At 36.3% G+C, this 17772-nt stretch overlaps 1 protein-coding gene across 1 annotated transcript in view; it reads left to right on the forward strand.

Moving 5' to 3' along the window:
- CFAP47 (cilia and flagella associated protein 47) overlaps positions 1–17772 on the forward strand; it is a 491966-nt gene that overhangs the window by 170654 nt on the left and 303540 nt on the right. The window contains exons 31-32 of the mRNA XM_055338249.1: positions 14624–14704; positions 16489–16618. Of these exons, the coding sequence (XP_055194224.1) occupies positions 14624–14704; positions 16489–16618 (211 nt within the window). The remainder of the gene's footprint in view (positions 1–14623; positions 14705–16488; positions 16619–17772) is intronic.

Here is a 17772-nt window from a genome sequence, read left to right on the forward strand (position 1 = left end):
CACTACAATAACATTTGTTACTTGTAATTATTATGCAGTAGGGTTCATATTTTTGAAATATATTGCTGTGTCTTTATATAATTGCTTCTTTGTGTATGGAATCTATTCCATAGTTGGCCAGAAATGTTCACCTACCTTAGCAGGGGTGGGGATGGAGGGTAACAAAAGGAATCTCAAAGCAGGAATGCAAATGAAAAATTTGGTGTTCAAAACTTTTTTTAATTTCCAAATCAGAATTTTTGAGTCTCTAGCAATATTATGGTCTTAAAAATTAGACATGGTATAGAGAGAAACAGGAATATGACAGCAGAGTAGGAGTACTCTAGACTTGCCTCCTTCCATGAACATAACCAGATAACTATCAAATCATCCTAAATACCCCAGAAATTGACCTGAAGACTGATAGAACAAGGAAAGGGAGGAAGAGGCCACATTGAAGAAGGTAGGAAGTATGGAGATATGGTTTAGGAGAGAAATCAATCTTGGGTGCTACAGAGGGGAGGGAGCCAGGGTCACTGAGAATGGTGAGAGAGGAAGACACAGGGGAACACAAAAGGAGAATGTTTCCCCATAGCCATTGGCTTGGAAAATGAAAGGTACAGATTTTCATGAGTTTTTGCAACCAGGGGGCCTTAAACACTGGAGTTTTAAATATCAGTGGGCTTGGCTGTGATACAGCCTGGAAAGCACTGTGCTACTTTGGAGAGAAGGCAGGCAAACAACCCAAGGGCATACAGTGTGGAAATAGCAAGGTAAAGAACGACTGGGGCACACATTGGGGAGATCATTTGCCCCTCTCTGTGTGTTCCTGAGAAAGCAGCATTCACAGAGACACCTGTCCAGGAACAAAGGAGCTTGCTGGTGCCATTTCCCTCCCCTGCCCCTCACCATAAACACAGAACCATCAGTGGGATGACAGAATGACAGAATGACACTGGCTGCCTAACTTGCTTATACTAAGCCTCCTCCCCTTCACTCCAGTGAGTTTGCTCTTCTCAGTCATGTTTGCGTCAGTTCCAAGCCAGCAGATTCCTCCTCCAGAAGACTGGTACAAATCCCAGTCTACACCACATCTCCCAAACAGAGAGTTTTGCAGTACCTTAGTTCCAGTGGAGGTGGTGACAGGTCTCATTTCACAAGCAAACCAAAGCATACCTAGTTAAAACTCACCATGTTCAGGCCAGGGACCAAACACTGCCCACATCAGGCAAGGAAAGCTTTTGCAGATGACTGACCTAAAGATAAAGTGACCAGGACACAGCAGCAGCACACATGCAGCACACATCAGAGACATTCCCTAAAGAGCCAGGGCCTGAGCACTACATGATTTTTCTTCATAAGGCTAGGAGTAGGAGAAATAATTGCCTTTTCTAATAAAAAAAAAAAGCAGGCAGAGACTTAGACAGAATGAGAAGACAGAGGAATTTATCCCAAATGAAAGAAAAAGATAAGATCACAGACAGAGATCTAAGTGAAACAGAGATGACTATCATGCTGATGGAGAATTTAAAGTAATGATCATAAGGGTACTCACTGGACTTGAGGAAAGAATAGAAAACATTGGTAAGACCCTTACCAGAGAGATAGAAGAATTAAAAAAGAGTCAATCAGAGATGAAGAGATGAAGAGTGCAATAAATGAGATTAGAAACACATTTGACTCAATGAACAGCAGGCTGGAAGAAGCAGAGGAATTAAATAATGACCTAGAATACAAAGAAATGGAAAACAATAAAGCTGAACAAAAGAGAGAAAGAATTATGCAAACATAGGGAATGCAGTGCCTCCATCCAACATAATAACATTCGTATAGGATTCCCAGAAGAAGAAGAGAGAAAAAGGAGAAGAAAATTTGTTTGAGGAAATAATAGCTAAAACCTTCCGTGATCTGGAAAAGGAAACAGACATCCCAATCCAGGAGGCACAGAGAACCCCCAACAAAATCAACAAAAGCAGGCCAACACCAAGACATATTATACTTAAATTTGCTGAATATAATGATAAAGAAAATTATTAAAAGCATTAAGACAAAAGAAGTCATTAACTTACAAAAGGAAGCCCATAAGGCTAGCTGGGGATTCTTCAACAAAAACTTGGCAAGCCAGAAGAGAGTGGCATGATATATTCAAAGTGCTGAAAGGGAAAATCTGAAGCCAAGAACACTCTATCCAGCAAGGCTGTCATTCAGAATAGGAGAGATAAGCATTTCCCCAGACAAAAACTAACGGAGTTTGTGACCACTAAGCTAGCCTTGCAAGAAATATTAAAGTATACTTTTTGAGTGGAAAGGAGAGGCCAAAAGTGACAGTACAGGGCAGCCCGGGTGGCTCAGTGGTTTAGTGCCACTTTCAGCCCAGGGCATGATCCTTGAGACCCGGGATCAAGTCCCATGTCAGGCTCCCTACCGGGAGCCTGCTTCTCCTTTGGCCTGTGTCTCTGCCTCTCTCTCTCTCTGTTGCTCATGAATAAATAAATAAAATATTTTTTAAAGTATTCAAAAGTGACAGTACAAATGCAGGAAACATGAAAGCAGTAAAAATGAATACTTCTGCAAAAAAAAATCAAAGAACTCACCAAAAAAAGGGTATAAAATATACTAACATATGCCTAAGACATGGAGAGGAGAGAATAATAGGTTCAAACTTAAATGACCATCAACTTAATGTAGACTGCTATATGCAGGAAAGGTTAGATACAAACCAAATGGTAACTATATATAACTATATAACTATATAACTATATAACTATATAACTATATGTATATATAAACATGTAAAGAATAAAGAGAAAGAAATACAAATATATCACTGAAGAAAATAAGCAAAAAAAAAATAAAGACAAAAGGTCAGAGAAAATTTTCAGAAACAACCACAAAACAAGTACTAAAATGGTAATACATACTTATCAGTAATTACTTTGAATGTAAATGGACTAAAAGCTCTAATCAGAAGGCATAGGGTGTCAGAATGGATAAAAAAAAATATAAGACTAATCTATAAGCTGCCTATAAGAGACTCATTTTAGACCTAAGGACATTTGCAGATTGAAGGTCAAGGGATGGAGAAATATTTATCATGCAAATAGATGTCAAAAGAAAGGCAGAGTAGCAATATCTACATTGGAAAAACTGGACTTTAAAACAAAGACTGTAACAAAAGACAAAGAAGATCACTACATCATAAGAAAGGGTACAATCCAACAAGAAGATATAACAATTGAAAATATTTATGCACCCAAGATGGGAGCACAGAAATACAGAAAGTAGTTAATAACAAACATAAAGGAACTAACCAATAATAATACAATAATAGTCGAAGACTTTTAACACCCCACTTACATCAATGGATGGATAAGCTAAATAGAAAGTCAACAAGAAAACAATGACTTTGAATGACACACTGGACCAGATGGACTTAGCAGATGTATTCAGAACATTTCAACCTAAAACAGCACAATATACATTTTTTCAAGTTCACATGGAAAATTCTCGAGAATACATCACATAGTAGGCCACAAAACAAACCTCAACAAATACAAGAAGAAAGAAGTCATACCATGCACCTTTTCTGACCACCACACTGTGAAACTAGAAGGCAACCACAAGAAAAAATCTGGAAAGATAACAAATACGTGGTGGTTAAATAACATGCTACTAAATAACGAATGGGTCAACTAGGAAATCAAAGAAGAAATGAAAAGATACATGGAAACAAATGAAAATGGAAACACAGTGGTCTAAACCCTTTGGGATGCAATAAAAGAGGTCCTAAGAGAGAATATATAGCAATACAAGCCTACCTCAAGAAGCAAGAAAAATCTCAAACAGCCTAACTTTATACCTAAATGAGCTAAGAAAAAAAAAAAACAGCCTAAAGCCAGTAGAAGGAAGGAAATAATAATTAGAGCAGAAATAGATGATAAAGAAACTAAAAGAACAATAGAACACATGAATGAAACCAGAAGCTGGTTCTTTGAAAAAATTAATAAAATTGATAAACTTGTAGCCAGACTTAGCAAAAGGAAAACAGAAAGGACCCAAATAAATAAAATTATAAATGAGAGAGAAGAAATAATGACTGACACCACAGAAATGCAAATAATCATAAGAGAATATTATGAAAAACTATATGCCAATAAACTGGACAAGCTAGAAGAGAAGGATAAATTCCTAGAAACAGATGAATCACCAAAACTGAATCAGGAACAGATAGAAAATTTGAACAGACTGATAAACAGTAAAGAAATTGAATCAGTAACCAAAAAAACCCCAACAAAAAGTCCAGGACCACAGGGCTTCACAAGTGAATTCTACCAAACATTTAAAGAAAAGTTAATACCAATTCTTCTCAAACTATTCCAAAAAAATAGAGATGGAGGAAAAATTTCCAAACTCATTCCTTGAGACCAGCATTACCCAGATAGCAAAACCTGATAAAGACACCACAAAAAAAAAAAAAAAACTACAAGCCAATATCTCTGATGAACAGATATGCAAAAATCCTCAATAAAATAAGCCAAATTCAACAAAAATTTTAAATATCATTCACCACAATCAAGTGGGATTTATGCTTGGGCTACAAGGGTGGTTTAGTATCTCCAAATCAATCAGTGTAGTACATCACATGAATAAGAGAAAGTAAAAGAACTATATGATCTTTTCAACAGATGCAGAAAAAGTATTTGACAAAGTACAACATCCATTCATGATAAAAAAAAAAAAGAAAAGAAAAGAAACCAAAATACCTCACCAAAGTAGATTTAGAGGGAATGTACCTCAACATAAAAAGGCCATATATGAAAAACCCACAGCTAATATCATGCTAAATAGGGAAAAACAGAGCTTTTCCTCTACAGTCAGGAACAAGACAGGAATATCCACTGTCACTACTTATATTCAACACAGTACTGGAAGTCCTAGCCACAGTAATCAGAAAACAAAAAGAAATAAAAAGCATCCATATTGGCAAGGAAGAAGTAAAACTTTCACTATTTGCAGATGACATGATCCTATATATTGAAAACCCAGAAGACTCCACCAAAAAAACTGCTAGAACTGGTACACAAATTCAGTAAAATTGCAGGATATAAAATCGACAAAAATCTGTTGCATATCTATATACTAATAATGAAGCAGCAAAAAAAAGGGGGGGGGGAATCAATCCTTTTTACAATTGCACCAAAAACATTAAGATACCTAGGGAAAAAAAACCTGACCAAAGAGGTGAAAGACTTGTACTTGGAAACTACAAAACTTCAGTGAAAGAAATTGAAGACAACTCAAATAAATGGAAAGACATTCATGCTCATGGATTGGAAGAAAAATGTTTTTAAATGTCTATACTACTCAAAGCAATCTACACATTTAATGCAATCCCTATCAAAACACCAATAGCATTTTTCACAGAGCTAGAACAAACAATCCTGAAATTTGTATGGAACCACAAAAGAACCTGAATAGCCAAGGCAGTCTTGAAAAAGAAAAGCAAAGCTGGAGGCATCACAATTCTGAACTTCAAGTTATATTACAAAGTTGTGGTTATCAAAACAGTATGGTATTGTCATAAAAATGAACATATAGATCAATGGAACAGAATAGAAAACTCAGAAATAAACCAACAATTATTTGGTCAATTAATCTTTGACAAAGCAGAAAAGAATATGCCATGGGAAAAAGACTGTCTCTTCAACAAATGGTGTTGAGGAAACTGGACAGCAACAGGCAGAAGAATGAAACTGGACCACTTTCTTACACAAGTTAAAAAACTAAATTCAAAGTGGATTAAAGATCCAAATGTGTGAACTGAAACCATAAAAATCCTAGAGAAGAACACAGGCAGTAACCTCTTTGACATCAGTTGTAGCAACTTCTTTCTAGAAATGTCTCCCGAGGCAAGGGAAACAAAAGCAAAAATCAACTATTGTACTACATCAAAATAAAAAGCTTCTGTACAGCAAAGGAATCAGTCAACAAAGCTAAAGGGCAACCTACCTAGGTTGCCCTTCTTCCTACTGCAAGGGAGAAGATACTTTCAAATGGCATATCTGATAAAGGTTAATATCCAAAATTTATAAAGAATTTAATACTCAGAACATAAATAATTCAATGAAAAAATGGACAGAAGACATGAATAGATATTTTTTCCAAAGAAGACATATAGATGGCCAACAAACACATGAAAAGGTCTTCAAAATCACTGATCATAAGGGACTACAAAACAAAACTACAATGAGGTATCACCTCACACCAGTCAGAATGGCTAACATCAACAACAGAAGAAACAACAGGTATTGCTGAGGGTGTGGAGAATGGGAACCCTCTTGCACTGTTGGTGGGAATGCAAACTGGTGCAGCCACTGTGGAAAACATGAAGCTTCTTTAAAAAGTGAAAAATAGAACTAACTACTCTACAATTCAGCAATCACACTACAAGGTATTTTCCCAAAGAATATTAAAAAAAGGTATTTTTCAAAAGAATATAAAATACTAATTCAGAGGGATACATACACCCCAATGTTTATAGCTGCATTATTTATAATAACCAAATTATGAAAATAGTCCAAGTGTCCATCAACTGATGAGTTGATAAATAAGTGGTATATACATATACAAACACACTGGATTATTACTCAGCCATAAAGAGGAAATCTTGCCATTTGCAGTGACATGGATGGAGCTAGAGAGTATAATGCCAAGTGAAATTAGTAATAAAAAGACAAATACTATATATGATTTCACTCATATGTAGAATTTAAGAAACAAAACAAATGAGCAGAGGGGAAAAAGGCAAACCAAGAAACAGACTCTTAACTATAGAAAAGAAACTAATGGTTACTAGATGGGTTTGGTTGGGGGATGGGTAAAATAGGGGGATTTTATGGGGATTAAGGAGTGCACTTGTTGTGATGAGCATCAGATATTGTATGCAAGTGTAGAATCACTATATTGTACCCCTGAAGCTATTATTACACTGTATTTTTAACTAACTGGAATTTAAATAAAAACTTTAAAAAATTTAGAGATGGAGCTGAACAAATTATTTTCTTCATTTCTTAGGTGCTGCCATGTGAATAGTCAAAACTGGCTTGAGTTTCTTGTGACTTGTAAGGGACCTAGAAGTTTCTAATTCACTGAAGGGAACTGAGTTAAGACCCAGGCACCCTGTTATGGAGGCTGACTAAATGAGAGGGACTCCACTAAAGAGACAGGAGGGTAGGAGTTGAAGCCATGGTATGAAGGACGAATATATGAGAACTGGAGTATGGCTGAGTCAGTTTTGAGAGACCTCTTGGTCCTCAATTGAATAGGAAAGAAGTGCAAGATCCTCATCTCAGGCCTCAGCAGCAATTACCCACATGGCAACTGGTTCCAGGCAGTGATAGGGGGTATTGCCAAAGAGACTATAGATCCAGAAAAGTAATCACAGACTTGCTTGTAGAAAGGTATAAGTGTCCCTCTCACCTACTTCATGTAAGCATAAATGTAGGACTGATCCATGTTCTGAGAGGCCTTACACAATTTAGAGATCCCTCCTTTATAAATTAACATCAAATTAAAAATACAAACTTTAGCAACATGGCTTTAGAAGAGACTCATGAATGTGATGAAAACTAAAGTTGAAGCTTTATTTACTACACAATAAATCTCTCTCTTTGTTGTTGCCATTGTGTGTGGGCGGGGGAGGCCTGAAATTTTGATTGCTTGTCCCATAGAACAGAATTACTATAAGGAGACTGTTCAAGTTAGAAGACTCTAAAATATATGAACATTTAAGTCTAGGTTTTCTTCCTAATCCTATATATCTAATCTGGTTGAGAGAATGATAAAGATTTTATCAGCTAACGAAAATAGCACAGCTGTGTGTAACTTTGTCAATTATTTTCAACACCACTGACTTATTCATAGGTGAGTATACCTCCCTAATTTGTGTGCAAGCTGGGGGCAGGAAGCATATCTCATTCATCTGGCATCTCTAATACCCAGGGTCCTTAATAACAAAGAATGGGGCATTCATTAAATATTTATTTATTAACATTGTCTTTCACAGAGCTTGCTTTTTGAGCTTGTGTGGTGAAAGGAATAAAACTTTGAAATTGGGTCTCAGGATAGTCATATAGGAATGGAGAAAATGTTGTGAAATATGAAATATTAGGGATAAGAGAAGATAAGGTAAAGCACTTGAATTCCAGGAGAAAAGGTGTAACCAGTGAGAGAGGATTGAATTGGGAAAAGATGGAGTATATACTATGAAAGTTATACATTGAACTTTATTGATAATATTAAACTGTAAATTCTTAAAAATAACTAATTATTAAGGCATTTATTCCCCTGTATCCATATCAGTTTGCCCTGGCTGCCAATAACAGACTGGAAGGCTTAAACAACAGAAATTTGTTTTCTTACAGTTCTGGGGGCTGGAAACACAAGATCAAGGTGTTGGCAGATTGGTTCTCTCCTGAGGCCTCTGGCTTGCAGACAGCCACTTTCTCTCTGTCCTCACATGGTCTTTCCTCTGTGTGCACATACCCCTAAATGTCTCTCGGTGTGTCCAAATTTCATGGTCATATGTGGACACCAGGAAGTTTGGATTAGGGCTTATCCTAATACCTCATTTTATCTTAATTGCCTCTTTAAAGGCCTTGACTCCAAATATAGTCACATTCTGAAGTACCCGTGTAAGGATTTCAAATGTGACTTTTGAGGGGGGAAACAATTCAGCCCATAAAAATGTCATATGTGTTGTAAAAACTATTTTTGAAAACAGGTATATTTTGTAATACATTTTTATCCTTATATTTGAAAGAATATACTTAATGTTTCTTGTCATTTGTGCATGTTATGGAATGAATTGGGTCTCCCTCTAATTCACATGTTGAAGCCCTAACCCCCAATGCAACTGTATTTGGAAACAGGACCTTTAAGAATGTAATCATGGTTCATGATATAAAGATGGGACTCTAAGCTGTCTGCAAGCCGGGAAGAGAATGTTCACAAGCAACCAAATTTTCCAACATCTTGTTCTTGAACTTCTTGTCTCCACAACTGTGAGAAAATAAATTTCTATTGTATATGCAGCCTGCTGTATTCTGTTATGACAGACCAAGCTAACACAATGCCTAATATCCTTTGATATAATTTCATTTATTTATATGCAACAATAATTTTTATGATATAATTAACTTTCACTGAAAAAACAAACTATTTTGGTTCATAATTTCCATAATATAAAACTATAAAACAGAAGCAGAACAAAACCACTATTTATCCTGCATTGAAACTGTAATGTAGGATATCACATAATATAAAACTATTATAACTCTTTCTAATACCATTGATTTTTAAATAACTTTTTCATTCACAAAAATAAATACACTTAGGAAACCAACTCACCTCCCTTTATAATTAAATTTAATTCCATTTGTCATTTCATTTCTTTTATCTTTAAAAAAATTATATCCTTCTTACTTATACATGACCACTATGGTATCTTATTTAATGGAATTGCATCTAAGAATGAAAATATTTTAAAGCAGCAGTCTAAGAGTGATTCTGGGAGAATTCTCTGAAGTTGGGTAAAAAAGCATGGCTTTTGAACTAGGTAGATGCAGGCTTAAATTCTAGGTCTTTTGTACTCCTGTGACTTTCCACAAGTTAATCTGTTTAAGCTTCAATTTCAATATCTGTAAAGTTGAAGATGATAATTCGAAACTTGGTTAACAATAGAGTTAGAAATAATAGAGTAAGTATTACATGACACACTGTAGATGATGATGAGGAGGAGGAGGAGGAGGATGAATTTAAATACAATAAACTGTGATCTATGGCTTTCTTTTTTTTTTTTTAATTTATTTATGATAGTCACACACACACACACAGAGAGAGAGAGAGAGAGAGGCAGAGACATAGGCAGAGGGAGAAGCAGGCTCCATGCACCGGGAGCCCGATGTGGGATTCGATCCTGGTCTCCAGGATCGCGCCCTGGGCCAAAGGCAGGCGCTAAACCGCTGCGCCACCCAGGGATCCCTGATCTATGGCTTTCATATGCTAAAATGTTTCCTTAAGTTTCTTCAATATGATAGCCATTAGCAACATACTGAAAACTGATTCTTGTGATACCATTATCACTGAAATAGAATATTTTAAAAATCTGTTGCTCTATTAGAGAGAAACATTTTATTGACATATGTCCAGAAAACCAATATTTATCAAGCGTGTCTTTATTAGATAAAATAGGTACATTTTAAAAGGTTTTGTAATTTTAAAATTGAAAGTACATAACTTTTGTTTTAATTTTACCATGTCCTACTCTTGGTCCTTGATGATTGATTTATTAAAGTAAATGCTTTAATTCAATAAGGCAAACATTCTAATGCTATTTTTATTTTAGAAGGTTAGTTGTGTTTAGAAGACTTTTCTTTTAGAAGGTTTTAATTATAATTATTATTTACCAAAAGAAAGAAAGTAGTGTTCTAATATCTAATGAAGTATTAACTGTGAATTGAAGGAAAAGGTTCAGACACTTAAATAAATCTTTATTGTTTGTACATTATAGAAATGAAACAGTTTTCTGAGAGTGTCATTAAATTCTGTGGTACTTGGAATTGTCATGTTATTCTTGCAGCACTTTTGTTGGTTAGCTCCCAGTGAGTGGTCTTGACATTAACATGGTAGTTTCTGTTTTGACATTTTATGGTGTGAGGACACAATTATGGAAGAATGATTTTTGGACTTAATGCCAAGCCATTCAAATTTATTGTTCTTTTATCAGCAAATACATGCTTATCAGGATATGTCGACTGTGATAAAATTCCTCAATATTTTTTTTAAATATTTTTTTAATTTATTTATGATAGGCACACAGTGAGAGAGAGAGAGAGAGAGAGAGAGAGAGAGAGAGAGAGAGAGAGGGAGAGAGGCAGAGACACAGGCAGAGGGAGAGGCAGGCTCCATGCACCGGGAGCCCGACGTGGGATTCGATCCCGGGTCTCCAGGATCGCGCCCTGGGCCAAAGGCAGGCGCCAAACCACTGCGCCACCCAGGGATCCCCAAAATTCCTCAATATTTAAGTATAGCAGTATGGTTCTTAAAATTGAGTCATTGTTCTAAGATTCATGCATATGTTTCATCATGCAAATAAATGTACTAAATTCAAAGTAATCATAAATGTTATTAGCTTTCACATTTGAATTTGATGACAGTGGGTAAGGACTTTTATACAAGTGAAATTATATTGATTTTGTACAATAAATGAGAAATTCAAAAATCTTTAGAGATCAAATTGAGAATTTAATAACTCATTACATCTAATTTTATTATGTTCTACTTAGTGTAAACCTGGAAGAAATATTCAAATGGAAAACCTAGATTTTAAAAGTGTGATTAAATCAGTTAGGCAACTCAACACTCTATAAAACTACTGAGCAGACATAATAAAATCTATTGATAAAGACAATCATAAATACTGTCTTAGGGACTGATGAAGTTAGGTCTTGAGATATATTCAAAATGAAAAGAAGACAAGTCTCATGTAGGAGAGGAAAAGTAATTTCTCCTGTACCCTTCTAGGTTCTTGGATGAGACCAACCTCCCCACACACACCCCCCGCCCCCGCCATAGTAAAAGGACAGGAGGAAAAGAATTTGATTATGTATGTAAGTACAGTGGCACCACAAAGATTTGAGACTCAAAAGTCAGCCAAAGATGAGGCTTCTATACCATTCTGAGCTATGGAAAAGGGTAGAAGCCTAGGGCTTTAAAGAGAGAAGGGGGCCAAGAGGGGGAGGAGGTCATCCAGGAATGGTGAGAGGAGGAAATATTTGTTACACAAAGATTACCCTGTCACACAGATAAATCTCTAAGGTGAAAAAGTTATCTCCTCACAATAGATCTCTTCCTGGTGGGGGCCCCTTTTCTAATGTAAATTTTTAAAATAAATGTGTGTTTTCCCTTACAAAAGGGTGACTTCTACCCTGTTTTTAGAGCCTCTCCTTTTCTGCAGATTCTCCAAATAATTGGCATGCCAAAGAGGTATATTTTGGGATGGAATATTCTGCTACCCTTCACTTCATAATAGTGTCGGTAAAATGCTGTGAAAGAACAAAATACACCTGAGTAAATTTTAAAGCTCTTATCAGTCTTATTTTGGAATTCATGAGTTGGACAGCATCCAATCTAGCAGACAGAGGGAAGCTGAAGAGCTGTACAAGGCAAGAGATTTTATAGGCAGAAAGAAGCAAGAACAAGGAAGTCGTACTTACAATATGGGGAAGCAGCATATGCTGTCCCAAAATGTGCCACTTTGGCATGGGGATTATTTTGAGCTGAAGGCCACTGAGTCCCAGCAGACTCATGAAAAGCTTTTTACCTCTCCCTTAACTGCCTGCAAGCATTTACAGAGGGCCTGTACCAGGAAGAGAACGATTACCAGAGATAACTTTTTATATCAGACTTTACTACCTGGCATGGCAAATGATTGTTTACCAAACATTTGCTCTTCTAGTATTCCTGTGAATTGTCTTCCTCCCCTTTGAAGACCCAGGCCCTACCCCCTTCTCCTTACCTTCAGCTGTCTGACTGCCTCTCAGTCTTTGCGTCTCTGTGGTGCTCTCCTAGGTATGTAATTAAATCTGAGGGTTTTTTTCCCCTCTTAATGTATCTTATGTCAATTTGATTATTGGACTAGCAAAAAAACCTAGAAGGTAAAGAGGGAAAAGTTTTCTATTCCTACAGCACAAAAGCAGATTGGTTATTGCAGTTACTTTCTCTAGGAGGGATGGTAGGGGTCTGTCAGGCAGACTACCTAACTAATGCTGCTCAGGGGATTCCTGATTGACTGGTTTAAGATTCCATTTCTGGGAGAGCCAAAATCATAATGAAGTTAAATCTCACTTTGGTGACATGGAGCTTAGCATAAGTGACTCCATTTGGAGCCTATTGTCTTTAATAATGCAAAAAATTCATTCTCCATTCTCAACATTTTGCTGAGGGCCTATCCTCTGCTGGCCACTATGGAATACTCAAATGAATATCACACGGTCGCCATCTTCAAGAAGCTTTCAGTTTAATGCTTCCCTGATAATTTTTCTTAGGCTTTCAGTAGCATTTAATAGAAGTGATTATTTCCTTCTGAAATCCCATATTTGTTTTGGATGCAAGGAAGTATTCCAGCTGCTATATATGTCTCTGAGCTGTCTTTGTTTTACCTCTAAGATTTCAACCTAATGGACCATCATATCATTTGAGTTCTTAAATATGCTTTAGGTCAGCTACTCCTGCTAAGGAATAGTGTTCCATTAAAATTAGATATTATTTAAATCTATAATAATTCCAGTGTAGTGAAGATTCATAGGAGTAATATAGATGCAGATGGGAAATGCCTGAAAATCAAAGAGAAGGGATGATGTTTGACCTTCAAACAAAGGAGCTTTATGTATGCAGCATAATTTCTTCTACCAGCTTCCACTGGCCCATGGCCAAGTCAAACTTAACAATTCTAGAACTCTGGTCTCTCCTTTTACCCTTTCTTCTCATTCACTATGCTACCTTCCAGGTTTGAGCTTTCAGAATTATCTAGAGGCTTTTTTCTGCCTTTCCTTTTCCCCATTTTTTCAGTAGTGATAGGACTGCAAAATGTCTACAGAGTTGAGTACTATATATGGCATTCTCTGATAAGTGCTTATGGTGTGTGGCATTCTATGCTCACCAAATGAGTTAGAACTAAATGTTTAAATCCCTGCTAGGAAACACTCCTGCCAAAACTGGGTTAAACTCTGTGAAAGTAGCTCTAGTGGTGATAGGTGTGCATATAAAGACTTTGAATAAAAATATTTCTCAATATTGGCTCAATCAGTTGAGCAATCAATTCTTGATTTCAACTCAGGTCATGAACTCAGAGTCATGAGATGGAGTTCTGTGTCAGGCTCTGCACTCAGTGTGGAGCCTGCTTAAGATTCTCTCTTTCTGTCTCTCTCTCTTACCTCTCACCCCCCACTCACACTCTCTCTTTCTCTCTCAAATCAATAAATCTTTAAAAAATATTTCAAGAAATATGCCAACTAAAAAACTATAATCTTAAATGTGATGAATTATATATATTCATATATATGCTTTTAAATGTATAAAGTAATATAAATATGTATGTGCTGCAACAGATGTACTACTACAAATTTGTATAATCAAAGAAAATAGGTGATGGATTATGTTATATTGGGGGTTTTCTGTATTCAGGTATGTGTTGTGGCATTCACTGAGCATTGGGTGACTAATGGTCTGTTAGATGCTTTATTGTATTCAAACTTTTTCCAGATATTTTCCAATTTTATAATGTTATGCAACAATAAAATGGTTAGCCAAGTCCTATAACTCTCTATTCCATTATCATATAAGGATAGATGTGGCTGGTTGTAGGCACTTAGTAAGTTCTTTCTTATTATTAATTCTCTAAAGGAAACATCATATGCACATTTTATTGTTAAGGGAAGGATTAAAGCTAATTGTATAAATTTTAAATTTAAAAATTAAAATACAATACACATATAAACTATGATATTGAAATAAAGTTCAAATGCAGGTGGTATGCAAACTGTATTATACTTTGATAATTTGGATTTTTCTTTTTTTATTTTAGTGCTCAAGGAGCATGTATTTCTCATGTACTGCCAGAATTTCTGCTTGAACCAGAAGATTATAAAAAGTGGATTGAAATTACAGTAAGGCAATACAATTTCTAGGGAACAATCTGCACAGTTATTGAATTGACTGTTCTTTGGTCTTTGTTAGAAGATTTCATTTTAAAATACTGATATTTTTATTTATGAAATGTTTTATGGATTATGCCTCTCTGGACAGCTTATTTATGTGTGTGTATAAATATTTAAATGTGTATATATGTATATATATATATACATATATGTATATATACACACAGACATATACACACATTTTTATATCTGTCTAAAAATCTTTGTGGAGTTCCTATTGTTGAGGAGCAAGGATATCCTGTCCCCTTCAAGGTTCTTCTAGCTAGACAAAGAATAAAATTGACATGAAACAGATTAGCAGGAGAAAATCAAATTTAATAGCAAATGTAAGGGGAATCCACACAGACATGGAAATTCCAAAGACAAAATGAGGTATATATGTGTCATTCTGAACTAAGGAGAAGGGGTAGGGGTCTGGGATTTCAAAGGGAAGGAACGCACCTCACCAGATGCTAAGAAGAGTAGATGTTTGGTAATTAGATGTTTGCCCTGCCATACAGATGGGTCACTCAGGTAAAATCTATCTCTGCTAACAACCCTTATTCTGGGAAAGAATAAGAGAACCACCACCACCACCAATTTAAATTCTTCTGTGAGTTAAGGGAGAGGCAAAAGTTTCTCTTGAGCCCAGAGTGTCTCAGTTGCCTTCAGCTGAAAATAGTCAATATGCCAAAGTGGTATGTTTTGAGGGTACCTGTCCTAAATTCCTTCAAATTCAATATTTGTGCCAAAGTGACCCACCTAGCCTGCCCTTGGCCCCTATGCTATGCAGAAATTAATATATGGCTTTCTTAAATATATAAGTAATTGCTTCTTTTAGGGGATCTAGAAATGAATTGTGTGTGCTTATGTAAATGTTTTCTTAAATTTTTAGAATATGTATCTTCCAAGGAAAATACAAATTTAATTTCCCCACAACTTGCCACTTCCCTTCCTTAGTTAAAGGTGAGAATAGGCAGGAATTGAGCAAGACATGTCTAGTTATTTTCAAAGTATAAAGTTCATTTTATGGAAACCTATTGAAAAGGGGAATTTCTTGGAGGAGCCTGCAGGCTTTGAAGCAACTCTACTTTAGTTGTGGCTCTGTTACTATACTCAACACATGATGCAAGCAGGAGAACCAGGGCTTGTCTTTTTTTTTTTTTTAAGATGTATTTATTTATTTGGTGGGGTGGAGGGGGAAGAAGAAAAGGGAGAGGGAGAAAGAGACTCTCAAGCAACTCCCTGCTGAGTACAGAACTTGATGTGGGGCTCCACCCCATGACCTGAGCCAAAATCAAGAGTCAGATGGTCAACCAACTGAGCCACCCAGGTGCCACCAGGGACCTGTCCTTTGACACTCTGCTGAGTTACAGTGGCTTATCCAAAGGATGTGTTTCTTTTTCAGGCTCAGAGTTCAGAATAACTTTGCATCTCATTCTGCCACTTCTGTCACCAAATAAGCTAGTAGATACATTGAGTGGATAAATCTATAACCTCAGTAAGGGGCTATGCATTCCAAAAAGTTACCTCTGTTGATGGTTTCTGTTACCGGTGCATGAGGAATTAGAGATCCTGATGAATGTATAGATAGGGCATGCAAAACTTTGTAAAAAGAGAAGAAAGAAAGAAAGAAAGAAAGAAAAAGAAAGAAAGAAAGAAAGAAAGAAAGACCTTATATGCTAAGTAGTTACAATTTTGAACTTATATTTGCATTGCATTTTAATTAACATTGTAATATTTTTTCCTTAAATTCTTCCACTAATACCTTGCCTGCATGTTCCTGTATACCTAAGGAAAAGCATTATATTGTTATAGATATGAGTCAGTTTGAAGCCTGGAGTAAACGGTCATGGACAGATGTATTCCTTCAGATATACAAGGTAACATCTCCACTCTTATTCACTGCTGGTTGTTTTGGTTGATGTACCTGAATAGTGTATTAGTTAAGGTATAGGTGATACTGCCAATTAAAGAATTCAGAAACATAGTGGCTCCAATAAGATAGAGTTTTTATTTTTCTTCCTCATGAAACTGTTGAGAAAAAGGTGGTTTAGAGACAGCAGGGTGTGTCTTCCAGCCTCAGTACTGGGCTTTCATCTCTAGGACAGTTTCTCAGAACAAGAAAGAACACATCAAGGAGTAGTGGAGGAAAAGTAAATACCATTTAAGGATGTCACCTAAAAGTTGAGTCATTTCCTTTGGGTAGAGTTTAGTCATATGATTGTACCTAGCTGCAGGGGATGTTGAGAAATGTAGTTCCTAAAATAGATATCAATGGTCATATTCTGGTACTAAAAGGAAGGGTTAAAGAATGGATAATAGTGAAAATTATGGTTTCTACCTCTACTACACACTAGACTCTTGCTATAAATATTATTCTGGAGAGATATTTACTAGAAATCATCCACCAGTAGACGAGACCAGGTTTTGATGAAACTCTCCAGTTAACTTCATGCCAAGTTGCATGTGTAGGTAGATTAACATAGCATAAATTATTCCTTCGACATCATGCGCCTTTTTTTGCATAAAAAAGTGCTGACTTCAGTCCCGAGAATTATTTTCTAGGCTTCTAACTGTGGCACCGCAGAGCTTCCCCACTAAGACCAGTGGAGGCTCTTGCTCTGTCTTTGCAGGGTGAAACCACAGGTAAGGTGAGCTGTGGGACAAGGGTGTTAAAATGAGGGAGAAATTAAAGAGAAGTAGCAATTAGTCACTGAAAGGAAAGGACAAGACTAATAATTAAATACTATATAGTTTATGTCAGACTCTTTGTCACGAGAGGCTTTTTAAATGTGAGCCTGTTTACTCTTCACAAGCAATAATCTTGTTTTTTTTTTAAGATTTTATTTATTTTTTCATGAGAGGTACAGAGAGAGTCAGAGACATAGGCAGAGGGAGAAACAGGCTCCCTATAGGGAGCCAAATTGATGCGGGACTCCATCCTTGAGTCCCTGGATCACACCTTGAGCTGAAGGCAGACACTTAACCATTGAGCCACCGAGGCATCCCTAATCTCCAGTTTTGAGATGAGGAA

Source organism: Nyctereutes procyonoides, unplaced genomic scaffold, assembly GCF_905146905.1.
Source record: "Nyctereutes procyonoides isolate TBG_1078 unplaced genomic scaffold, NYPRO_anot_genome, whole genome shotgun sequence".
Lineage (NCBI taxonomy): Eukaryota > Metazoa > Chordata > Mammalia > Carnivora > Canidae > Nyctereutes > Nyctereutes procyonoides.